The sequence below is a fragment of the Epinephelus fuscoguttatus genome, linkage group LG3 (genome assembly GCF_011397635.1).
Source record: "Epinephelus fuscoguttatus linkage group LG3, E.fuscoguttatus.final_Chr_v1".
NCBI classification, from domain to species: Eukaryota; Metazoa; Chordata; class Actinopteri; order Perciformes; family Serranidae; genus Epinephelus; species Epinephelus fuscoguttatus.
In genome coordinates this window covers 26,138,324-26,165,625 of record NC_064754.1, presented here as the reverse complement: position 1 = coordinate 26,165,625, position 27,302 = coordinate 26,138,324, and the positions used below count along the sequence as shown (strand labels likewise).

Below are 27,302 nucleotides of genomic sequence, written 5' to 3'. Positions count from 1 at the left end.
TCTGCTGTGTGGGAGTTTTTTAAGAAGATGGATAGACGAGAAAGTCCGTGCCTGTGTCTGTGGATATGTGTGTGTCACAAAGCACCGGTTATGAGATAGGCGTTGCATAAAGCAGAGAGAAGATCACTGTTTTTATGACAGACTAAGAGCTGCTGACATTAGAGGGTTAGGAGTGTATTATTCTTCTGTGACAGGCTCAAGGTCTGTTCACACTCAGAGCCACATCTCCCCCTCTTGGAGAAGAGAGGAATTACAACACTGTGCATTAATAAATCATAACCTATTATCAGTTTTCCTTATTGCTTCATAATATCTATCCTCTTCTGTTACCCTCCAGGACACGCTGAGAGAGTGTCGCCCGCAGGAGCGCCACTGCCTCACCTACCTGCCCCTGATCTCTCCCATTTACTTCGTCACCTTTGTCCTGACGGCTCAGTTCGTGCTGGTCAACGTGGTCGTGGCTGTTCTAATGAAGCACCTGGAGGAGAGCAACAAGGAGGCACAGCTGGAGGAGATGGAGGAGAGGAAGGAGAGGGAGGAGAGGGAGGAGGCCGCCCGACAACTCAGTAATGCGTCTGTGGGCGGAGACTTGGTGCCAAATGTGGACACACCTGCCCAGGTAACGGACAGAGAGTGTGTTTCCTATTTCTGCATGTGTGGAAGGGGAGAGGAGTGGAGGTGACAGTAACGGTGACAGCGGTGATGATTTCATGTGGCAGGTGCAGGTTGAGGACGAGGATTGTTCCCATGGCAACCTGCAGAGCATAGGACGCATGCTGTCTCTCCCCAGCGACAGCTACGCTCAGCCACTCAGATACTCCCCTTATCCTCCCATGTGCCATGAAGCGTACTCCAGCTACAGCTACTCAGGTAATTTGGTTGTTTATAGCCAATTAAATTAAGGAACAGTTCTCACTGTGCTATAACCACTAACTGATTGCTGTAAAGGTTATTGCTTCCATAAATAGCAGAGAAGGCAGTTGAAATGTGATGCAGCACAACAAGAGGAACTGTTAGTACTTGGAGAGGGAAATGTGTTTTTAATATTATAGGCAAATTGGTGGGGCCATGACTGCATGTTCCACCCCACCCTTAGTTTTTCTCTTGTGACATCACACAGGGGGATGCTTTAAAACAGCAAATTCATCATATCTGAACAGTGTAACACTGAGTTTTAAGTTTTATTAAGCACACAAGGTAAATGACAAAATATAACAATAGAAAGTGATGTACAGAGAGAAGGAGGAGAGCTCCCAAAAAGGGCTTAAGCATGACCTCTACCTAGATTTTATAAAGCAGTCCTTACAATCAGAGGTGAACTGTGTGTAGTTCATGACATAAAAAAAATTAAACGTGTAAAACACATGTTAATGTTTTCCTAAACATCTTGTTTAAGACTCCTATAATTGACCCATACATTTCAACTGAGGACATTTTTTTAAAGGTCATAAATATATATTTCAATAAAAAGTGGCTAAATATTTCCTAAAACAGCAGGCCACTGTAGTTTTTAGCAAACCTTATTCAATCAGGAACATATTTTCAGATGTTTCTTGGCTGTGATTAATATATATTGGGTGCTTCAGTAAGTATTTACAGCAACAGGACCATAGACTATAAAATATTGGAAGTAGCCATTGTAACATCACCCATTGCTTTGTGGACTCGTTTTGAAGCCCCGAATTTCACATTTTGGTCATCACCATCTTTTTTAACTATAAGTGATCATATTTGGACGTGAAGGTGAAGATAACCCTCACACTAGCTGCTAGCTTTGTTAGCTCTTTGCATTTACAACTATGGTAAACTGTGATAATATTAATGCAACAACTGCTGCAAATTTTTGCAAGTGAAAAACAGGTTTACAACCATTAAAACAAAATGTACTTACCAGAAAAGCTGAACATCTGATTCCTTAGAGCAGTGGTTCCCATCGGGTCCAGCCAGGATAAATCACACACAGTATTTAAAATGCTGTTTTGTCAAGGCTTTATTGTCTTCATAATTTATTGTTCTATTGAAGTAAATGAAGGTTTTGTTTCCACTGAGGAAAATCTTTTTAGCTTACAAATATACACAGGAGGTCTGCCTCTCCCTGATGCCTAGTTACATTTCTGGGGAGGTGTATGTCAGGCTGTGGCGTAGGCTCTAGGTCGATGCAGAGCCTACACCATAGGTACAGCGTCAATTCGATTCAATTCAGAATGGGACCAAGACCCGCTTTTGGACCATGACCCACCAGTTGGGAACCACTGCCTTAGAGCGTCTTTTAGTGCAACCAAAACATTACAATTAACTTTCATGAAGTGAAAACACACTGAAATAGCTACAGGTAACTTTACAGCTATGGCTCTCTGAGTCTGAAGTTATGCCATGCTAACATTCGCTAACCAGCGTTATCGCAGTGGAGGTGATTTGTCAGTGGTCTGCACCCACCTGTCAGCGGCCACGCCCTTAATTTTGTATCTTTAAGCCTTGATAAAATGTGAACGGGTGAGTTATTTAAAGATTCAACCTCTGTAAAACTGTCGTGAAGGGGAGAATTAGCTATAGTGACCAAAACTGTTTTTTGTGTTAGGCTGTAAACATATTTATTTCTGCTGTAACGTCGGGCATTTTATTATATTTGGGTCTATGGGAATTGTCTGCCTCTGGAGCCAGCCTCAAGTGGCCATTAGAGGAACTGCAGTTTTTGACTCAAAATGACCAACAGTGTTTGCATTTCTGGCAATGAAAGAACATGTTATTCACTGCAACATTGTGGCTTATTGATGTGTTTGTAGTAGTTTTTGCACAGAATGGGGCTCTATGGTGCAGAGTAATAAACTCTGGATACACAGATGATGAGTTTACTGACTTAACTCAGTTAATAGATGGTTTTGGCCTTTTTTTAATCATTTGTTCACTGTGGGAAAAACAAAATATGTTGAGAAAAAGAATTCCCTAAGATAGGATCGATATCTTACAGAAAACTGACCTCTGATGATCAGAATAAGACTTTCTGGGTAGTAAGACTGAATCTGTGCATTGATCCAAGGTCTCGAGACATTTCTTGTTTTCTTCTCTAGAAATAAAGCACCTCATTCAATTTTTTTCGATTAATGTGCGCATGTGATCTTTGCCTCATTATTTTCTGCAGGCTCCATGTCATCCCTGGGCTCCAGTGGAGGCGGTTCACTGCTGCAGGTTCCAGGAGCTCTGCCGGCCATCAGCCACGCTTCACTGGGGACTGGACGCAGCTCTAGGCCAAAGATCTGCCTCAGCACCGCTCAGAGCATCGACAGATACTCCCAACACAGACTGAGTGCAGCTGACAGCATTGAGGGATACAGGTTCAGCCCGGCGCACAGAACAAACAGACACAGACTCAACTCGGCTCACAGTATAGACGGATACAAGTTCAGCCCGACCCATCGGATAAACAGACACAGACTCAGCTCAACTCGCAGTGTGGACGGATACAGGGTCAATCAAGACCACAATGCAGACAGACCTAAACTCATGTCCAGCCACAGTATAGACAGACACTCCTCGCTCAGACTGCATCCCACCCACAGTGTCAGCAGACGTCCCTCACAGTGGCTCAGTCCTGAAGACAGTTTGGACAGAAACAAGCTGAGTCCCTCATATGTTCCAGATAGTAAAGTCCTGAAGAGACCAGCATCCTTCCGAATTGCAAGCAGACAGTTACGCAGACAGGTGTGTTATTATCATCTCTTCTTCTACTCTCAAAGTGTTTTTGCTATTTCTACCTCTTTAACTACAAATTGTGTGCGTTCATTTTTTTAAATTACCTTCTATGGAACATTTTGAAAAAGATTTTACTTGCACAGCTTCATGCATCATGAAGATTGGGTCTTCTTTGTGTGTGTTTGTGTCTTTGTGCATGTGTCTGCAGGAGGCCGTGCGCTGTGACTCTCTGGATCAGAGCGGTTCAGCTGATGATCTGGCAGAGCCTCACCTCACTGTGCCCGCCACTTCTTCCACACCGCCACGCCAGCGATCGTCCAGTGTACACACGCTGAAATATACACACCCCCAGAGGGTCATCTCATGCAGGAGCCACAGCCGGAGCCACAGCGAAACCACTGGGCAAGAACAGATACCTGAGCAAGCCATCTGCGGCTCGCAGCCGGAAACAGATGCTGACAAGAGGCCTGTCAGCCCGCAAAGGCCGTCCAGTCTGAAGATCCCCAGTGGTGAATCCACCTTATCAGCGCCGCTCTGTAGCTCCAGAGCGGCCAGCCCCAGCCCCGGCCCCAGCTCTGACCCCCACTTAGACGACACCGATGAGGAAGTCAGCCGCATTAACAGTTCTGTTCACACACGCTCACACACGCAACCCCCTCCCAGCTCCTCACACAAAAGCAGACACCTTACCCCGAGCCCAGTGGAGCACAGGAGCCGCCTCAGCCATTCAGTGTCTCCAGTGTCGGGCAGGAACAGGAAGCAGAGGATGAGCCCGCCGCCAGGAGAGGAGCCGGTTACTATGGCAACCCAGCCCATGGACAGCAATGTTGAGCTGAGAAGGCGGACTCTGTCATTTGACGCCACAACCCCCTCTCCTAATCAACCAGAGGGAAGTTCTGTGGACGACTAAACAGACTCAGTGACATTGGATTTGTTATCGTGCTCACGAGGAGGAGCCTGATGTGCTGCCGAAGCACACGAGAGGGGCGGGAGCTGCAATCCAAAACAGGAAGGATACGTGTTTCCTACTTTGAGCCCCGCCCATTGCCTCGTCCCGTCCAATCACAAGATTTTCACAGGGTGTTTGAGCAGGTTCCTTCAGACTGTGTGTGTATGAGTGTGTGTGTGTTGAAAGACTCTAACCCTTTGTGCTATTTGCACACAAGATGCACATAAGAAGACATTTCCTTTTCTTCTATCATAGTCCTAGCTTTAGTTCAGACATAGTAGTCACTCCCCTGCTATATTTATTCAAATGTTAACCTTCCCCTTGCTTGCTCTCCTCCTTTTGCCCTCACTCTCATCCTTTCCTCGAACCTCAAGCCCAGGTCAGAGTACAAGACAAAATTACCTGAAATGTGCAGCGTAGATTCAGTTACTGACTGATCTGCTCATGTACGTGTCGGCATGTTGATAAACAAAGCAATCTGTTTATCTGCAGGTTATTTACTTGATAAATCAGTAAGTCTTCTCATCTATGAAACAGAAAGATTCGCTGAATTGTTAGACAAGGAAAAGCCACAAATCTTCACTTTTAAGAGAAAATTGATTAATTATCAAAATAGTTGCAGATTCTGTTGATCGACCAAACAACTGATCTTTCTTTTTTTTTTCAGCTCGACACACAGCACCTCATTCAGTCATATAATAATTTTGTAATTTGCCAGAACTGTGTACTTTTAGTAAAGGTCCATGCTCCGTGGTGCAGAAATTACAAAATGTTTATGTTTACAAAAGAGATTTTTAAGTGATAAACTCACAAAGGTTGAAGCTGACAAATAATTTTATATGAAAATGCTTAATTTATAACTGCACGCTTATGTAGATTGGTGCAGGCACATTTTATTAAAAGTTATTGCTCCAAAAAACCCAAATAAATTGTACAGAAATATCAGAAGTGGAGCAAAATGAGAATCTTCTATCTAACAGAGTGTAAGTTTTTGTTTCTTAAATATGACTAATCTTCCTATTTTTCATACCTGTGAACCTACAGTAAACTGCCACTGGAAGTTGCGTGATCATTCTCAGATTTCAGTATTTCTGGGTCAAATCAAACGTGGACATCTTTGTGATGTTTGAGAAACCCTCCCTGCCTGAATCCACCCATCCCCCACAGTCAGAAAAATCGATTTGTGCTTAGATCCTCTAAGTCAAAATCGTGTAGTGTGACCTCGGCTTTAGTAGTTTCTACCTCGCTTTTCTCCTGATCCCACCCATTCGAATGTTCAGTCAGCTTAGTTTCTCACCCCCCTCTCCACTTTCCTTTTCTCTGTCTTAGTATTCTCAGGGTAGAGGTAGTTCAGACGCAGGTGAGTATGAAGCATGTGATCACAGGTCTGCAGAGTTAGATTGCCCCCTGCTGTCTGAAGCTGGAGCTGGCCAGTCTCGCCTGACGTTTGAAGAGATTGTACTGTACGGGTGCAGGGTGAAGTTGAGGCAGGAGCAGATGTACAGAAGGGCTTTTTCAGGTGATACCATGGTGTGTAAAACTTTGTAGAAAAAAGGCTAAGATTATATTTTATTAACACAGCAGCAATGATATGAGAACTACAAAGGTGAATTTCTACATTTTTGAATGTCAATTTATCTGTTGGTGATGATGAGGATGCTTGATGATGATGTTAGTGTCATAGGATGTTGATTATAATGATGATGATAATAAGGAGGAATCTGGATGATGCAAATGTTCATAATATTATATAATATTCCTGCAGAATGAAAGCAGGGAATGATTTACAGTAAGCTCACCTGCAGTAACATGATTGGACAGTGCTGGAATAAAACCACTTCCTGTCTGACTTTCATTTGACTCCATGATCTTACCTCTATATCCATCCTTTACCCCTGAATAAAGATATGTAATAAAAACACAGTATGGGGGATTGCACAGGGTGTCCATTGGGTCTTAAAAGTTTTAAAAGTTGATCAATCAATTTAGTGACAATTAAGGCCCTTAAATCTGAACCTGTGTCTGTTTTACATATCTCAGTCATTGAGGTGCTGGGTGCACATGACGAGCCTCCTTTCCCACAGGTGGGCAGACATATTATACTATGACATTTTTTTCTTTTATGAAATTTTGAAGACATACTATACTATGACATTTTTTTATGAAATTTTGAAGACATACTATACTATGACATTTTTTTATTAAATTTTGAAGACATATTATGCTATGACTTTTTTTTATGAAATTTTGAAGACATACTATACTATGACTTTGTTAATGAAATTTTGAAGACATACTATACTATGACATTTTTTATGAAATTTTGAAGACATACTATACTATGACTTTTTTTATGAAATTTTGAAAACATACTATATTACGACTTTTTGATCAAATTTTGAAGACAAATTATACAATAACTTTTTTATGAAATTTTGAAGACATACTATACTATGACGTTTTTTTATCAAATTTTGAAGACATACTATACTTTTTTTTATGAAATTTTGAAGACATACTGTACTATGACATTTTTTATGAAATTTTGAAAACATACTATGACATTTTTTTATCAAATTTTGAAGACATACTATACTATGACTTTTTTCATGAAATGTTGAAGACATACTATACTATGACATTTTTTATCAAATTTTGAAGACATACTATACTATGACATTTTTTATGAAATTTTGAAGACATACTATACTATGACATTTTTTTATTAAATTTTGAAGACATATTATGCTATGACTTTTTTTTATGAAATTTTGAAGACATACTATACTATGACTTTGTTAATGAAATTTTGAAGACATACTATACTATGACATTTTTTATGAAATTTTGAAGACATACTATACTATGACTTTTTTTATGAAATTTTGAAAACATACTATATTACGACTTTTTGATCAAATTTTGAAGACAAATTATACAATAACTTTTTTATGAAATTTTGAAGACATACTATACTATGACGTTTTTTTATCAAATTTTGAAGACATACTATACTTTTTTTATGAAATTTTGAAGACATACTATACTATGACTTTTTTATGGAATTTTGAAGACATACTGTACTATGACATTTTTTTATCAAATTTTGAAGACATACTATACTATGACTTTTTTCATGAAATGTTGAAGACATACTATACTATGACATTTTTTATCAAATTTTGAAGACATACTATACTATGACATTTTTTATGAAATTTTGAAAACATACTATACTATGACTTTTTTCATGAAATGTTGAAGACATACTATAGACATTTTTTATCAAATTTTGAAGACATACTATACTATGACATTTTTTTATCAAATTTTGAAGACATACTATACTATGACATTTTTTATGAAATTTTGAAAACACACTATACTATGACATTTTTTATGAAATTTTGAAGACATACTATACTATGACTTTTTTATGGAATTTTGAAGACATACTGTACTATGACATTTTTTATGAAATTTTGAAGACATACTATACTATGACTTTTTTATGGAATTTTGAAGACATACTGTACTATGACATTTTTTATGAAATTTTGAAAACATACTATGACATTTTTTTATGAAATGTTGAAGACATACTATACTATGACATTTTTTTTATCAAATTTTGAAGACATACTATACTATGACATTTTTTATGGAATTTTGAAGACATACTATACTATGACTTTTTTTCTGAAAAATGTTGTAATGTAATGTCATGTCTTCAAAATTTCAAAAAAAGGTCATAGTAAAGTACGTCGTCAAAATTGCAAATGTCAAAAAATAGTGTGTTGTCAAAATTTCTAAAAAATTTCATTGAAAATGTCATAGTACAAATTTTACAACATCAAATATAAGATTTTATAGCATACTATACCATGACATTTTTTTTTATATTATACCACATACTATACTATGACATTTTTCTCTGACATTTTGATGATATACTATACTATGACATTTTTTTTTTAAATTTAAAGACATAGTGTACTAAGCCATTTTTTTTATGAAGTTTTGAAGACCTATTATAAAACATTTTTTTGTGAATTTGGAGTTATACTGTGACATTTCATTTAAAATGTTAAAGACAAACTATAGTTTTTATGAAATTTAAGACATACTGTTATATGTCTTAATTTTTTTTAGCTTTTACAGACTTCTTATAGTATGACATTTCTTGTGAAACTTCGAAGACATACTATACTATGACATTTTATGAGTTTCTAAGTTATGTAGTATACTATAAGCTTTTCAAAGAAAATTTTAGGACATACTATAACATAACATCTTCATGACACAATTTACTATATCATTTTACAAGATTTTTAGAACATACTTTACCTTGAAGTTGTTATTGTTTTTTTTTTCCTAACATAATATACCATGACATTTTACTTGAAATCCTTCTGATTAGGTCGTTTTAAGTTTTCAAGAGATTTTTATTACATCCTATACTTTGATTTTCTAATGAAGTTTCTCTGGCATTCTATACAGTTATTTGATTTTTAAATGACTTTTTATGATATAGTATACAATGACATCTCTCTGAATTTTTCATTACACAATACCTATAACTTCAACTCAAGTCACTTCATTCCAAAATTAAGTTAACATACAGGAAAGCTGCTGCTTGCTGTTGCTAATAACTTCAAAATAACTCAAGTACCCTCCCTAATTATGGTCCTCCAGCAGATTAATGTGATTAATATGCCTAACACGTCCCTGGATCTTGGTCTGAATACATAATTTTATCTATTAAAAAGAGTTTCTCACATTGCAAGAAGCAAAACAGAAATGATTTAAAGATGATGTGAACAAAGGCACACTCACAGCTCTGACAGTGGTGGTGGGTAGATTTTATTTTTTTTTCATATTTCATTTTACCACTTCAGCATATCACAATAAAATATTTAATCACATGAATATTTCACACTGAAACACTATAGCATTCAGAATGCATTAAGCTATCCTGTCTTTATTTTCTTGCCAAGAAAATGTACCACTTTCTGCCACCTACGCTCATTTTGTTGCGATCTATTGATCAAGCTGCCTGCTTGTCTCAATTTCAGCCAATTGGAGGCCACATGTCTGCAGGACAGCTTGTGATTGGTCAGACTGCCTGTGGGCAAACAGAAGCAGATAAACGGAGCTACAAAGCTTCCCTGTCCTCCATATTTCCTTCACTGAAGACCTTGTATTCCTCAATAAGGCAGATGGAGTATCATCACTGGTCTACATCTATGTTAATCTGCACCTCACTGAATGAACATGCAGTAAGGGTGTGTGTGTGTTTGAGTCTGTGCCTCCAGGTGTGTATATATATATTTATATATGTGTGTGTGTATTTCCAGGTGTAAAACGTATATCCAGGTGTGAGTGAGTACAGCTGTGTTTGCGTGCATCAATATCTGTGTGTGTGAGCATGAACAAAAGAAGACAGTATTCTTGACACAGAGAGTAACAACTAACTAAGCCAGCAGTTGCCATGGTGAAAATAGATCATACATCATCACATGACCCAAAACCCCACCAATCCCAGGAGAGGATGGAAAGCCACCAATCAGCAAGGCAGGAAGTTGTCCGTGCCTGCATCGTATTCAGTGTCGCTCAACTCACACCTCTGTCCATCTGTCTGTCTGTCTCTAGAAGGCAGGAGCCATGGGTCTCTGCTGTGTGAGTTTCTGGGGGTCCAGTGTTTCAGTGAAGGGCGGCGCTTGATAGGGGTTGGTGGTTACTATGGTAGCTCCGTTGGCAATGGGGTACGGTGTAGCTCGAGCATTGCCGGGGGGAGGATCCAGGTGTTGCCATGTGAACAAGTTTGTGTTGCTGCCGGTTAAGAAGCGCCGCAGTGCACTCAGCGTCAGTACAGCCTGTTAGTAACACACACACACACACACACACACACATGCACACACACATGTATTAGCAGTGGCTGTTAGTTATACACTGGTTTACATTAGAGCCACATGAATACTGTCACAGCAACCTTCACAGCAAGAGTCGACAGCCATACTAGCGGCTCTGTGAGGTTGTACTTCCCAGAGCTGGATGCTAACATCAGCATGCTAGCATGCTCACAGTGACAATGCCAATGTGCTGATGTGTTGCAGGTAATGTCTGCCGTGTTCACCATCTAAATTTTAGCATGTTAGCATGCTTAAATTGGCTAATTAGCACTAAACACAAAGTGCAGCTGGTGGAAATGTCATTATTTTTGCAATAATCTGTTCATAAACAAATGTATTGGACAAACAGAAAACTTGATCTGATGATGTCGCCACATGGAAGGTTAAAGAATCACCAAAGTCTGTAGGATTCATTCTTGAGACTGTGAACGTCTGTACAAAATTTCATGGCAATCCATCCAATAGTTGCTGAGATATTTTAGTCTGCCATCACCAGAATCACTCCATAATGTGCCTCAGAAACTAACAACCCATAATCAAGGGATTCCCACAACCTAAACTTTTAAGAACCTTGTGGGGTTTTGGTTCTGGGTTCGTTCTTCCCCGTCCACTTCGTACAGCATTTACAAATGAGGACATGTGGATATAAACGAGCTGGGCTGTGGCCCAAAATGGAATCCAGCGTGTCGAATCACTTCACAGTTTCTCCACCAGATCCATTGGGATCCCTACTTTTTCTATAATCTTGTTATAATCCTTTTAATTTTTTTCTCTGCACTGTCTGGCTCTGTGTGGATTTGCATGTCTGCCAGATGCTAATAAATCTTCTGGTGCATCTTTCCATCATTTATCTCTGACTCCAGCTCATTCTGAACTGCCTCCTCTCCCCAAATACTAACAAGGGCCAGGACATCTTGGTTTGTTGTTGTTCTTTGTCAAAGTATTGGTTTTCCTATTTGATACAGATTCAGTGGTAAAATAATGGTTAATGTTGTTACATTTGTCATCCTTGTTATAAGAACACAACTGCTATCTTAATCACACTCAAAAGTGGCAGCTCATGTAAGTTCCTGTTACTGCAGCACTTATTATAATCTCTTGAGTCGTGCCAGAATTGAGTTCCAGGAACTCGTCCCCAAGATGAACAGAACAGTAGAAACAAAGCAGAACCCATGAAGATGTTTATATGTCACATTTCATTTCAGCAAGTTCCTGCAGTGGGGAAAGGGCTATTATGTAAACCTGGACACGTGCACAGTTTGGTTACAAGTGCTGTTACTCGAAACAGAAGGATGGAGGATTGAAGAAATGAAAGAAGCAGGGTACAAAGGTTTGGGTCACATGTTCTTAAAGAAAAATCCAGCAATTTAGTCCTTTTTTTAGTCCTTCATATGTGTCAATCTCCAGAAATGCTAGATCCTCCATTTCCCATAATAACTTGAAAGTATCTTACAGCATTATCCTGCTTGGTAAATCCCCTCGTCTTTAAAACTCCACATCCCCAGTTTCTAAGACAGATTTTTATTGTAGGTTATTAGATAAAACATGACATTAGTCAGGTAATTTTTTCATTAGAAAGCCAGATGACAATAAAAGTGGGGTCGAAAGTCAAACTGTTGTACGCTTTAAGACTGTTTAGCTTCTGGAGGCTAATTTGTGATTTGTGATATTGGCCTATGTAAATAAAAATGACTTGACATTGTGCAGCTGTTTTCACAGGCTGAGTTGGTCTGCTCATGACAAGTAAACCCCCTTTAGACTTCCCCAAAAAGTCAAGAGCCAAAATCAAAAGGAAAATTGGAACAATTTGCCGCAAAACTATTGGAGAAGAAACGACCTGGCAGACCAAAAAAGGATCTTTTGTATCGACTACACGTACTTGACACAATAACATCCGAACATCTCCAACAACCTCTGACACTGAGATAAATGGCTGCTATTGGTTTGGTGGGAAAATTGTTTTAACAAGCTCCATTGAGTTGTCAATGGATAATAAATCAGTCTGTCTCTGGTTGTTCTATGGGAGAGAAAAAAAACCTTTTATTTGAGTCTCGCTGATGGCAGCTCTTTTTCAGGAACACTCTGTTCACTTCCCCGCAGTTACACACATTCACACCTGAAAACTGCCCAGCAGAGCCACAGTCTGACCTGCAGCTCCACTGGAGCAGTTACGGGTTAAGAGCCTTGTTCAAGGGCTCCTTAGTTAGTGGTTGTAATGAAAGACGTGCAGGCTTCCTCTTTCACTTTCCCCACCAAGATGTATCCTGCTGATCAGTGGATCGAACTCAGACAACTAAAACCCCTTGGCCCCCTAGTTAATGAACATGTATTGATTTTTAAAAATCTGTGGTCTAAATTGATAGTTCTAAGAAAACTGTTACTAAAAATCTAACATTATGGAGTTTTTGCAGTTTTTGTTTTACACATATGATGAGTGGATTACAGCTGTATACATTTGCCGTATAGTGATATATATCTACACTGGAAAAATATTAATATATGTAGGCCTAGTGTAAAATTGGAAAAGCTCTACTCTGAATTTGCCAATTTTACTACGAAACTAGTATCATTGATGAAAATGTGTGTGTGTGTGTGTGTGTGTGTGTGTGTGTGTGTGTGTGTGTGTTAGACTAAAGCGAGGGTGGGAGGGCTCTTTGGCAGCAGCCTCTGCGTGTCCTCCATGAAGGAAATGTTCTTAAATGTGTTCATTGCCAGCAGACACTGATAACCCTGAAATACACACATACACACAAACATGATGATGATGAACACACACACACGATGATGATTAACACACGCACACACACACACACATCAATGTACACACAGCCAGACGGCAGGTTTTAGACACACATACAGTATAAACATACAGACCCAGGTCAGGATGGAGAAGAAGCAGAAAGCGATGGTGGCTCTGGCGGCGTCGGAGCCCTGGGCCAATGGCAGCTCGTCTGGAGAGGTGGCCTGCCACTGATTGGCCAGAAAACAAAAGCCAACAAACCACAGGAAGCTGGCAAGACCTGGATGTGGGACACAGAGGAGTCAGAAAAAGAAGAATGTGCATCATCTTTACCAGCTGTGACAACACTGAGACGGTTATGTTATGTGGTGTTTGTGACACCTTTTATAGTGGGAACTAACACAGAAGCCGTTTGAAGTATTTTGCAGAGTGTTTACACGTCTGTCTAATGTCGCACCATGTGATCACGAAACTTCACCAACGTGAAGCTGAGATCAATATGAAGGCCGGATTTTATCTGATTTTTAAAAAATAGGATATTACTCTAACATTCTTGGGTTTTAACATGTTTATAACATGCCTTTTGTAATTTGTTTTTTTAATATTGTTCATATTTCATCATACTTCAACAACAATTCATGATATCTGTGCAGAGGTGGGAGACATGCACATTTCCCTCTGAATGCAGTACAGTAGAAGTCTAAAGTAACAGTAAATAGAAATACTGAAGTTAAGTACAAGTACCTCACAATTATACTTGAGTAAATGTATTTTCCACCACTGTGCTTGTGTGTGTATATGTACCAGAGAAAATGAGGTCCAGCAGGACAGCACGTCTTCTGTCCTTGATGCTGCTGATAGAGGGGAAGTAAATGTCCAGGATCATGAAAAAGATGCTGCCAAGGAAACAGGCCACGCCCACGGTAACACCATAGTTACAGGCATCGGCATTGTTGTTGAAGACACAGAGCAAACGCTCGCTGCCGATGTTGATGTAGCCCTCGTTCACGATGCAGCTGAACACCACCATGGAGAAAACCTGCAGGGAGACACATGAGCCGGTTTATTACTGTAACAGGCAGAAGAGAATGAGCTCACGCTGCTGTGTGAATGCTTTTCATTCCTCATACAAACATGACACACACAGATCAACCAGTGTAAACACACACTTTTCAGGCAGTGTGTGGATGAGGCACAGAGGGTACAGGGATACACTTCTCTTCTATAGGCATGTAACAGTTTGAAAGGGGTAGTTCACCCATATTACAAAATTAAAACATATTTTCTGAGTAATGGGCAATAATGGTTTTACTCACTTTTTAGTTACGCTTTGTGCTGTAGACTCAGCTGTTTTCAATTGTTATCCAGTTTGGTGAGGTGGGGAATCATACAAAACTTCTTAAAGGGCCAGTTCACCCAAATTACAAGACATTTTTGAACCTGCTCTTAATGGTATTAAGCCATGCAGATTTATATTTCCCTTTTATTTGCAGAGATTTAAGGACATCCAAAACTGAGGAAAACTCATCAAGTCTCAAACCTGACCCATACGACCACAAATGTTGGTGGGTCCTACCCTCTAATACGACCCGCAGGAGCATATTCTAAATTAGCGCTGTACTGGTGGCAGGAGGTCTACACTAAAGACACATATAAGACTGTTAACGTTCACAGATTTAAACACATGGTTAATGTCGTCAAACGGTCACAGTTTGATTAGGTTTACTACTTGGTTAGGTTTAGGAAAGTCCATGGTTTGGGTCAAAATAAACATGATTATTTTACCGATGTCAGGTACATAACATATTTAAAGTATGTTATGTATGTGATGTCAGTTAAATACGTTATAAGTTATATATGTGTGTTAAAAAAACTTAACTGACTTAATGTTTTACAGCAACAACAGCAGCGATCTTCTGGGACAAAGTCCTGTGTTTGTTTGACCCATGTATCCATCCTAACCTCCTCCCCCCACACACTCTGTCACCTGACTTTCTCCTTTTCTCCCGCCATATTTACTACAGCCACTAGAGGTTATTGTCTAACAGCAAATGTAAATATGGGTCGTAATAACCTGCGACCTATTGGGAGAGGACAGCTTTGAAATACTGAAGGGCAATGTGACTCCACAGACATTGCTTCTGAGAGGACTTGTTGAGTTTATTAAATGTACATTACTTAAGTTTTGCAAATTTTTCTAGTGAAGAGCACAAACAAAAATCAATTTACCAGTCCGGGATTAACTGAAGTTAGTTTAGTCACAGTTTGATAAAAAATAATATAAATATTATATAATTCATTTAAGGACTATGTAAGCAAAGAGCAAACTTTGATTTTAACCTGATCTCTCTAGGAGCTGCCTTCAGGACTCTTTCTATTGGAGCTGAAACAACTGGTTGATCAGTTAATAGAAAATTAATGTGAGACTATACTGATCAATCAGTTAGAATGTTTTCGTCAGTGTCAGCTTCTCAACTGAGAGGATTTTCTGCACTTCTCTGTTTTATATGGTCGTATATGTAAATTGAATATCTTTGTGTTTTGGACCATCGGACTGACAAAACAAGACATTTGAGGATCTCATGCTGGACTTTTTGGAAAATGTGCTGCACATTTTTACAAGTAGTGGATTCAATGAGAAAATAATCTTCACACTAATCAGTTATCAGTGTTGGGAAGGTTACATTTGAAATGTAATAGGTTACCCTGTTATAAAGAAATGTAATATGTGACATAAATATTGTAATAACTTCATCAAAGTAATGTAACTCATTACATTTGATTAACTTTCTAACAAATGTTTTAAACTGGGCAATAAAGCTGAAGAATGCATGTAAATAGGGCTATTCCAAAAGACGACATTCATGCACAGTGACATGATGAAAGGCAACAGACTGAATGTCATATTCTACATATAATCTTTGTACTGAAAAGAACATATTTGGATGTAACCCCTTTGAAATGACCAACATTTTGATTAGTAACTGTAATGTCAGTAAGTTTTGTGATTTAATTACATGTAACTATTTACTGGATGTAATGTAGCTACACAACATGTGACAAGGACTGTCAACAACATGCAAAATAAACATTTACCAATCATTATATATCTCTGTTTGAGTTGAAACGATTGATTTGTCGATTGACACAAAAAAATTATTGCAATTACTTCCCTAATCGATGAATCCTGCCTCTCACTTGTGAGTATTTGTTGCTTTTCTTTGTCTTATGTGATGGTTAAAGGAATATTTGGGGGTTATGGACTGCTGGATGGACAAAAAAAAACAGTCTGATGATCATCACGTTTGGATTTAGGACATGTTTGATGGGCATTTTCACTATTTTGTCACATTTTATAGACCAAATAATTAACTAGTTTATCCAGAAAGTAATCAGTATGAATAACCGATATTGAAAATGATCCTCCATTACAGCCCAGTCTCTACAGCAATTTGTGTAAATGTCTAAATATCACATAAATTCGTAATATGTGTTTTTCCTATCTAAATGCTTCCCCTTGACCTGATTCAGTGTTTACTGCTGTACTTTATCTTACAGTTTGTTTGTTTTATGGAACACTGGCAAACTGAATTACCCTCAACTCAATTGAATTATGAGACAGAGACATAAAGAAAGAGAGCTCTTATTATCTGCATCTGTTAACTTGCTGTTCCTCGTTTTAAAAAGCACATAGTTCCTCCAGTGCACATTAAAGGCTGTACGGTGAGTCACAGCTGCACAGCATCACACCACAGACACAGAGAGGTGTTAGATTCTGGTGCTTAGGGGGCATTCAAATCCAAAGCGTTCACATCTAGACACAAAGAGGCTCCAGATAAACATATGGTAATCAGACGCTGGTCCTGGAGCTCCAGCCAGAAGGTGCATCACTGAAATGATTTCTGTTTATTAGACAACAGGGATTTAACTCAAAGATACTGAGCCTGTTTATGAAAACACAGATTTAAGCTGTTTGAATTTAAACCTGACACAAAGGCAAGGAGCGAGGCACAGACGATGTGAATGGGAGAGACAGAGGGAGAGGAGGGGGGGTGCAGGTAGGCCTGTCCATTGATGTCAACCCACACATTGCAGAGGAGGCTCACTTACCCACGACATCAGTCTGAGGATTGTCCGGGGATGCGTGAAGAAGGCGACCGGATCGAAGGCGACGCTCCCGGCCTTCCCGGCGCCGTACGCGCCCGCTGGCTCCATCCCTCCGGCTTTAGTGCAGCGTGACGCCCGCTGAGAGAAGGAGAGGAGACGGTCAGAGAGCTGCGCGGAGCGGCGGTGTCCTCCTCCAGCCTCCGTGTGAAGTCACACCGCGTCACCGGGAACAGATCACAGGCTGCACCGCAGAATTAACTGTCAGTGTTTTTATCATTACATTTAGCCCATTATTTTGCGTTCAACCTTAATTTTTTATTTATTTATTCTTTTAGATCAGGCTGATTAATAGCAAGATTTTCTTTGTCAGAAAAAAATATATATGCAAAATTAAATTTCCCATATAGTCTACTGTTAATATTTAGGGCTGGCGATATTTCAATATTATCATTTATTGGCTCTTAGTGGAACCTTATCGTGATGATAGCCTACAATCATCTCTTACCCTTTTTCTAAATTGTGGTTCAATCTGAAGATATTAAAGGGTAACTTGGGTATTTTTTAACCTGGACTCAATTTTCACATATTTTTTTGTATCTAAGCGAATAACAGGAGCAATGATTTTTGAAACTGGTTCAGTATTATCTGAGAGCCTTGCAGACAGCAGCAAAACCAGTTGCAATGTAACTGCTTGGGGCATTTGGCACTGTCTATTTACGTCCATTTAAAGTGTTTGTTTTGCCACTGACAGGCTCAGATTTTTATATTAAGCATCTGACAACATTAAAGCATCCCTACGCTTTGTTAAAGAGCAAAACCCTTTTTTTTTAAACCAGAATAAAAGCTCTTAAATCACCATTGCAAAACCCACCAGACTCCATTTAAATAAACAGTAATTTTAGCATGTACAAAGCCAGTATATTTTCACATCTAACTGGATGAATTGCCCATAGAGAGAGGGGGCCTTCTACCAATGTGTCAGGTGGAGAATGGGCCCTTATGAGTGACTGCCACCTTGAAAATATGCCTGTGTTCAAAGAATAACTCGCATTAAATTAAAAACAGTGCAATTTGATATGCCCTCATCTTTGTCATGTGCTTTTTTTTTTGTAAAAAAAAATCAATAGCATCTATAAGAAAATTATATGCATATTCCAAATAAACTATGCTAAACTGTTACAAATTTTAAATACATAATTTCTTATTTTCTTTGGCTTTTGGTCATATACAGATATGCAATGATAATTGTTGGGTAATATGTACGTTGATGCAACTACCTTGCGCCACAGGATCTTACTCTTTAAGAAAGAGGGTCTATCTCTGAGGGGATCCCTTTCATAATGATGTCAGACACTTAGAATAACAGTCTGAGTCTGTCAGTGGCAAAAACAAGCACTGTTAGTCAACGTACATCGACAGTACCCAATGAGTGATTACATCGCAGCCTGTTGCACCGCTGCTGGCTGCAGCATTCATGCTTCATACTGAACCAATTTTTAAAAAACTGCTGACTATATTTGTCATTTATACACACAACATGGTAAAATGGGGTCAAAGTTGAAAAATACCAAAGTTTAGCTTTAAGCAAAATTATGATAGAAATAGAAATTTAAGTTTTTGTTTTTACACGTCAAGAGTTTTGTCCAGCGGCAGAGCAGCAGGGCCGTTGGCTAACCAGGTGATAAGCCAAAGACACAAACTCTTAAAAAGACTTGACATTGTTGTTAGTATTTGAATTTGTAGATTATTTATTCAATCAACTTTTCAGATAAAATGCCTTTAATTTTCTCTACATGAACGTTTAAATGCTGTTTCACACTGTCAGAAAACATTAGCTCTGATGTGAAAATTAAATGTCTTGATATTTAATATTTTGGTGGCCTAAAAGTTATCAGATTCAAATACAACATATTTTCTACATATCTTTCTTTTCCTTTTTTAATGTGACTAAGGTAAAAGGACATTTTACATTTAAAAAAATTACTTTATTAGTGCTCTCTGGTGGACAAATTATGCAATAGAGACACTGTTTCTAAATCACCTCAAACATATCTGACCTTTCTGTACTGCAATTTTTTGTTACTTATCAGCTGAAATATCAGAAATTCTGAATTACGATAAATTTGATGATACAATATTAATTATTTTTGTTAAACAATAAAAGGTCCTGTAACCATCAGAGTTTTAACTGAAGACTTTATTGGATTTGATTGCACAGACGGTTGATGACAGCTTGGTTGAGGAGATAAAACCAGATCTGTATACTGCCTAAAAAGTATGACACAAAAGCCACACACGCATACACACACACACACACACAGGCGTGCACACTCACACACACACACACACACACACACACACTGTACTCTCTTTGTGTCTGCGTTAAAGCTCATCTTTGGTTTTGTTGGCTTTTTTTGCCTCTTCAGCTTTTGCTGCCTCGATGTACTTTTTCCTGTCTTCATCCTCCTGCAGACACAAAGACGTTTATTTTTAACAGAGAGATAAAAAAGGCAGCTCTCAGACAAACACACAGTCACAAAAACTCAAAGCACTGCAGTGATGGTAGTGTTTTTGGGGCGTCAGTTTACCTTAACTCTGTCTTTTTTGGCTTTCGCCATCTCTTTATCTAAAAACTTCACCAGGTCCTTCACGTTCCTCTTTCCTTTGTAAACCACCATCTGACAGACACACAGACACACTGAACATTATTACCTTGATATGTGTAAAGTGTCCCCCACAGTGCAGAGATAACACTCAGAGTCATCAACGACTTTTATGAATAAGACTCGCAGGGATGTGTCACATCATATGTCTAACCTAGTGTGCACACTGTATGTTTTCATCTCTGTAATAGTTCACATCTTCATACAGTCAAATCATCACATTAAAAAAACTGAAATATTGAAGATATCACAAAAAAATCCTTAAAAAAGAATAACTGAGATGCTCCATACTCTTTCAGCATACAGAGCGGGGAACAGGCAGACAGATGGGTAGGCGCCCTGCACTGACATGTTGATGTCATTGGCTGAGGCATCAATGCGAGCAATGACCACGTCCTCCCGATCCTTCACGGCCTCGGCCAAGTCCTCCCACAGTGGGAACAGAGCTCGGGACTCTGAACTGTAAGGGAGATCTGAAATACACATTTAGTAGTAGAGATTTTTAGGCATAGGTGGTGTTTAAATGCAAGATACAACACAGAGAAACAGAAGTGTAAAGCTAAGAAAGCACAAAGAAAACAATGAAAACAGTGGATGATAAAAATGCAGTGTGACCCAGGCATACATGGACTTATTGATTTGAAGGTGAAATGACATCTAATTTTGTTTTGTTTAAACCTGTGTTAATTGATTTATTTAGGTACTGGGGGGCAACAAAACACGGTGAAAACATAACAGACATTAAGTTACTGTTCCCAATGCGTTAACAAGCAGTTCTCTGTTTACACATCCAGCACTGATGAAGCAATTTTATGATTAATTAGAAGTTGTGTTTCTGGCCACATGATGAATGCTAGTCCAATGTTCTGCCTCCTTTTAGCTCTGTTTTTGGTCTCCACCAACTGCTGAGTGAAATATCTAACTCTAAATGCCCCACTGTGTTCACAAGCTAGTCGCTAACTGTGTCCGCTGTTTGGTGCTGGGCAGGTAGCTTGAAGAGGGTTTATGAGAGCTGAGAAAAGCTGCCTGCTAGAACAGTGGTGCAGAAACCATTAGCTGAAAAATGCTAAAACACTCTCCAGAGTGTTTGATTACAACAGCTTTATTGCTGTTAGAACAATTCCTGCATGTAACCTAGACCAATCAGTTTTTTTGGCATAATCCCAACAGGAATCACAGCGATGTCTCTGTACAAAACAGCCGCTTTTCGTGCCACTATCCTAGCAGGAAATGCAGTGTTGTCTCAGTTAAACACAACTGCTTTTTGTGGCACTATCCCTGATGGAAAAATAGCAATGGGTGGCTAAAACACACCTATGTCTTGTAGCTAAAAAACTGCTGGAAAAACAACAATGGCTCGCTAAAAAACAACTGGTTTTGTTGTTTGTTGGTCTCAAACAGTGGTCTGTAGAGGTCTAAATGTTGGTAATGCCTATGAAACGTACAATTGTAATGTTTATGGTTTGCAGACACGTACAATGCCAACATTTCTCCTGCTAACTGGGCCAAGATGTTACACTTTTCAACCAAGTGTAGCCCATGATCAACCCAAGTGTCTAGCCATCATTTCACCTGCAAATCCAAGTCCAGCCCTACTGGGTAGTTTTTAAATGAAGAGTCTATTTACATACAGAACAGGACAAAAACAGTCTTGTTGGGGTTAAAAGCGACTTTCTCCAGAGTCATTCCCACCAGCTCCTTCACCGGCTTTGTGTCCCATCCCTCGGTTACCGGCTCGCTCTGCATCTTAGGCTGTTACATCAACACAAACACAAACACATTATGTGTGTCAGAGGCAAGTGGTTAAACCAGTTCCTGTTATGTAACACGCACTCAACAGGAGTGACTGTTACCTTAGCCTTGCCATCGAGGTATGACTGGCAGAATGTTTTTATGGTCTGTACATCCAGAGTATCAGAGGGCAGGTGATAGGTCACATGATCTGTCAGGTTGACCATTCGGATCAGAGGAGCCTCGAACTCCCGAACCCGGAAGTACTCCATCAGCCTGCCATTACGGGGCTCATCCACGTTCACCCACACAAACAAAATCTGAACACACACACACACACACACGCACATGCAGGGGTGAAGTATGCCATTGGCTTATTTTAATAATGTGTTGCAATGCTGCTGTGTGAAATAGCGTGTGTGTGTTTGGTTTCTACCTTCAACCTGAATGCTTCTGCAGCACTGTTAAAGGCAGCGTGGATGTCTTTAAAGCCAGCAGAGCTTTTGTTGACAAACAGGAGAGCGTGGTTTAACACAGGTGATGTTAATATCTGAGTGGCTGTCTGTGAGAGAGACAAAAACATAAATACATCTCAGTTAACAGTGTATGGTTACGTGTGTGTTTGAATATGGTTTTAGCAAATAGAAACTGTTGAATCAGATCTCAGCTGTGTTGTTATACAGTTTATACGAATATCACAAATTTCAACTTTTATTTTTTTAGTGTTGGCCTGTCGAGGCACAGAAAATCACTAATATATACAAAAAAAACCACTGTTTCAGTGTAGATGGCTACATCTTGAATTCATGTGTTTCTTTTTGTTTGTTTTGTTTGTTTTTACAGTAGACTACAAAATGAAATAAAAAATCAAAAGCTCTACAGAAACCCCTCCATGTTTCTTTATGTTTAATCATAAAATCCACACATTTTGCAATGATCCATCACAATAAATTTCAGCAGAACATTTGCTTTAAAGATTCACTTTCAGGCCCACAAGGGGTTGAGTCTGAATTTGAAAGCATAGATTTCAGGTAGACTTCAGATTTAACCCATACATTTGGAAAGAACATAAACATAAATACAAAAATGTTATTTCTCCAACTCATAAGAGTTCATATAACCCTGGTTCATTATTATTTTTACAGTTATAATTATTATTAGTAGTAGTTGTAGTAGTAGTAGTAGTATTTTCAAAGAATGATTTTTATTTTATTTTACTGATTGTATTTCCCAGATGGGTTGCCTATTTAGGATGCAGATGGGCAACCCATGCAGAACAACAATGCAGACTCTGTGGGAGACAACGGGCGTCATATGTAGATATAATCCACCAATATTTAAGGCAACAAAAACATAATGATCTTAGTTTCAGGTGATTATAAACAAATGAAAGCAGAAGTATGAATATTATATAGAATTTCTGCCAATAGTTGCCTCTAAATCCTTCACACTGGACCTTAAAATAAAAGAACAAAATCTGAAAATCAAGTGAAATATTTGGCCTCATTACAAGAAAACCTCCTAGTTTTCATATTCATTCAAAAGGGCATGTGACCTTCAGATTTTCACCTTAAAAAGATACCAACCAAAACCAAAATTAAATTAGGAAATTCTGCCCATGTATTATTGCAAACCCCATTTCAGTGAGTGTAAATACAAAAAACCCCACACTGTCTGTGCATGTGTGTGTGTGTGTGTGTGTGTGTGTGTGTGTGTGTGTGTGTGTGTGTGTGTGTGTGTGTGTTTGAAAATGCATTATACTCTACCTGTCCAGTGTACTCAGTGACTGGGTCCATCTGGTAGACGGTGATAAAAATGATCAGCATCTCTTTAGATGTCTCAGGCATCATTTTGTAAGCCTGGATGAGCTTGGACTGCAGCAGACACATACACACACACACACACACACACACACAAATTTAGAATGCAATGAACCTCTGGTCTTGAACTACCTTATACATAATAGATTCCACCGCCTGATGTGATGGTTTAATGATTTAAATCTCATCTCTTGCATTCAAAATGCCAAGAAATGTAAGTAATTGAATCAGTACTAAGAAAACACAGATAGTCAGACATATACAGCCATCTGTCTGCAGCAGTGGTGGAGGAAGTTCTCAGATATTTTACTAAAGTAAAAATGGCAATACCACAGTGTAGAAATACTGGTTATAGTCATGCATTCAAAAGTTTGCTCAAGTAAGAATACAAATTTTTTAGCATCAAAATTTATAGTATTATATTATTCGACTAATTATTGGCTCATTAATGTATTTATGACTTTAAAGTGGTTTTATATGCTTAATTACTTTATATACTACCAGGTAGCTTAATCCTTAATAACACATCACAGTTTATTTCTTGATTATATTTTGTATTAATCATCTGAATCTACAAATAAACATGTCACTTTGGTTATGAAATACATGTAGTGCAGTAATAAGTACAATATTTCCTTCTGAAATGTAGTAGAGTGGGGTATAAATTAGCAGAAACTGAAAAATTAAAGTAGAAGTACCTTAAAATTGTACTTAAATAAAGTTACTTTCCAGCACTGGTCAGAGGTGTGTGTGTTATGTTAAAGTACCTTTCTGAAGAGCATCACAACATCATGTGTGAGACCATGTTTGCTGATGACTTCATCGCTCTCTGTCACAGCAAAGTTAATATCAGGAAGGTCGATCGCTGCAGCATAAAACACCTGGACGTACTCGTGGTTCAGCTCCTACACACACACACACACACACACACACACACACACACACACACACACACAGTTATTAAGACAGCTAATTTGCAGCCATGACGCAGGTGAAAGGCAGGAAACAGTCAGTATTTACCTTAAAGAATCCAACCACGGTCAGCTCCTCTGAGGTCTCTGATTGGCTCAGATCAGCGATAAGGTCAGTAGCAGACCCCGACCTCCTTTTCAGCCAAGTCAGGATGGAGGCCGAGCTCTGAGGAACTTAATCACAATAACATCAAATGAATCATTTTTACAGATCATATTAAAGAAATAGTTACTATTCTTACTGAGAGTTAGACGAAAGGATCAACTATTGAGCTAGGGCCAGATGATTAGCTTAGCTTAGCATAAAGACTGGAAACACCCGGCATGGCTCTCTCCAAAGGAAAATATATGCCTAAACTTCTAAAGCTCACTAGTTTACAGCGTTAATGTCATGTATTTGTTTGATCTGCACACAAACACATATGTAAAAACATGTTATGCGCTGTAACTATTAGCAACCAGGAGCCAGGTGAGTTTCTATTGCTTGCCTGAAAACCTCTCCTGACAACAAGACTCTAGGATAGACCAGACCAGTATCACATCATAGCCAATGCCTTGCCCCCATTAAAGGGAAAGAAACATGCTGTCACACCAGGAGATAAACAGGAGAATCCAAAAGGTGTTCTGTAGTGGGTTCAACGAGACTTTCACACTGAGATTTGAGGCACATAAGATATGTAAATACTGTCAGTGTGTTATATTACTAAATAATGCTGGTGACATTTATTACTGATGGATAGCTAATGTTAGCTTGAGTGGGAGGCTGCTGCAGTACAGTCAGGCCCTCAGGAAGCGCAACGGGCTGTGGAGCCAATTCTTGAAGTGGCCAAGCAGTGGTTCATCGGGGTCCATCATGTGGGCCACTGGGCCCAAAAAGGCTTTTTCCCATAGACTTACGTTGGGAAAGTGGATGTGTTTTTGAGCATCACAACTCCTGTGAAATGACTCATTCCACTATTAAGATGAAACTTATTCGGTCTGATAACATCTGGAAAGTCTAAAAGAACCACAGGTTGGAATTATTTTAACCCCACTGAAGCTAGAGTAGCACTAAACTGGAAGTTGGCTGCTCAGCTGTGCTCAGCCGCTGTTTGTCTCTAGTGCACATGCTCCGTGGCTCTAATGATGCAGAAGCGGTGTCAATCATCTGGGTAATTTCAAAGCATGGAAATCTAGCGATTTGGACTTAATACGCCACTGAGCAACCTCCATAGGAATGAATGGAGCCCCGCCGCCAATGCTGTATCCAGGTCTCTTAATACATCCATGAGTACAGTCAGTACAGCCTAGATCAAACAGTTGCCTATTAACACACTGGTTAGTGACAGACAACACTTTGCTTAAGGACACTGTTGATTTATTTAAACATAGATGTCCAGATGAGTAATATCAGGCCACTTTGTTGGGTCATTAAACCACTTAGATGGGTGACGACTGAGGGGGAATGACGGCGATCAGCCTTTATTTAGATCCGGATAGACCATGTGTCATAAGCACGTACCAGGACAGGGCACAGGGTTGTGTTTATCTCCTGAGAGGTACAGCCTGATTGTGGCAAGACCCGTCACATTGAGATCTTTAGCCAGGTCCTTCTCTTTTGTCACATCAACCACTGCCAGTGTGACCTCTGACCCCTGGAGCTCCGCAGCAGCATCTTCAAACGCTGCTGAGATTCGATGGCCTTCTCCAGACAGAGGAGTATCTGCACACACAGAAACAGACACAAACAGCACACAGTAAGTACAATTACTTAAGTACTGTAAGCAAGTTTTTGAGGTACTTTCACTTAGCTTGTACATTTTGTGCTACTTTATACTTCCACTCCACTACAATTTAGACTTCACTTTCCAGATTAAGATCAATGACGCAAAATACAATCAACAAATAAATTAGAATGACGTGCACATTAACGATAATGATCCAGTAACATGATACCATTCTGATATGGGCTATTCTGCAAACATATTACTTACTTACTTTGGGTACTTTAAGTATATTTTGATACTAATACTTATGTACTTTTAAATGCAGTTGGCTACAAATATGACATAAATTATGCCAGAGAAATATAGCAGGGATTTAAAAGCGTGCCAACCAACCCCGGTCTCCCCTATAGCCTGTATAAACACTCAGGTCAAGATCAATCTGTGTGAGTCTTTGTGTGTAACTTACGGAAGTACACCAGCAGCTGCTTGTGCTTCCTCAGTGCCCTGTTGAAATTTCCTTTCTTCAGCTGTAAAACTCCATCCTCCTTCTCGGGGGATGATTTATCTGCCTGTCGCTCAGGTTGTTTGTCAGCGGCGACAAACACACAGAGACTGAAGGCCGTCACCCCAAGCAGCAACAATGTCCTCATGACGGTTCACCTGCAGACTGACAAAGTGGACACTGGAGCAATCCTGACAAGAAGGTATGAGGGGAGTGGTGAAATGAAGGGCTGATATACAGGTGTGTGTGTGTGTGTGTGTGTGTGTGTGTGTATCAGTGCTGAGCTGGTAGTTGTGAACACTTTTGTTATCTGCCGACCAGACCCACCAGTCTGTAGCTCATTAACTTCCCTATCTAAGCCCTGCTGTATCTCTGCTATTGGCTGCTGTTCATATCAAGTATATCACTAATATCTAAATGCCCTTTGCCTAACACTGTTAGCCCCAGCAAGGTCAAAATGGAAGCACAAAAGCACACACTCACCAAACACACACACATACACACACACACA

General features: G+C 39.2%; 4 protein-coding genes across 5 annotated transcripts in view; 1 reads left to right on the top strand and 3 right to left on the bottom strand.

Annotated features, from left to right (window-relative positions):
- The window catches only part of LOC125885728 (voltage-dependent T-type calcium channel subunit alpha-1I-like), a 67,271-nt gene extending 60,752 nt beyond the window's left edge, over positions 1-6,519 (top strand). The window contains exons 32-35 of the mRNA XM_049571461.1: positions 338-619; positions 720-870; positions 3,140-3,699; positions 3,899-6,519. Of these exons, the coding sequence (XP_049427418.1) occupies positions 338-619; positions 720-870; positions 3,140-3,699; positions 3,899-4,600 (1,695 nt within the window). The 3' untranslated portion in view covers positions 4,601-6,519. The remainder of the gene's footprint in view (positions 1-337; positions 620-719; positions 871-3,139; positions 3,700-3,898) is intronic.
- The window catches only part of pdia2 (protein disulfide isomerase family A, member 2), a 177,197-nt gene that overhangs the window by 130,208 nt on the left and 19,687 nt on the right, over positions 1-27,302 (bottom strand). The gene's annotated exons all lie outside the window — the stretch shown is intronic.
- Positions 9,496-18,207, bottom strand: LOC125885737 (synaptogyrin-3-like). The gene is made up of 4 exons (XM_049571481.1): positions 17,402-18,207; positions 14,096-14,330; positions 13,426-13,571; positions 9,496-10,515 (listed from the first exon to the last, which is right to left on the bottom strand). Exons 1-4 carry the CDS (start codon positions 17,504-17,506, stop codon positions 10,288-10,290), a joined length of 714 nt encoding a protein of 237 aa, XP_049427438.1. The 5' UTR covers positions 17,507-18,207; the 3' UTR covers positions 9,496-10,287.
- On the bottom strand, positions 19,024-27,064 carry zgc:136472 (uncharacterized protein LOC678514 homolog). The gene is made up of 11 exons (XM_049571478.1): positions 26,756-27,064; positions 26,085-26,285; positions 24,633-24,757; positions 24,380-24,517; positions 23,559-23,666; positions 22,229-22,354; positions 21,915-22,112; positions 21,693-21,813; positions 20,353-20,534; positions 19,987-20,076; positions 19,024-19,864 (listed from the first exon to the last, which is right to left on the bottom strand). The coding sequence occupies exons 1-11, from the start codon at positions 26,937-26,939 to the stop codon at positions 19,781-19,783; spliced, it is 1,557 nt and encodes a 518-aa protein (XP_049427435.1). The 5' UTR covers positions 26,940-27,064; the 3' UTR covers positions 19,024-19,780.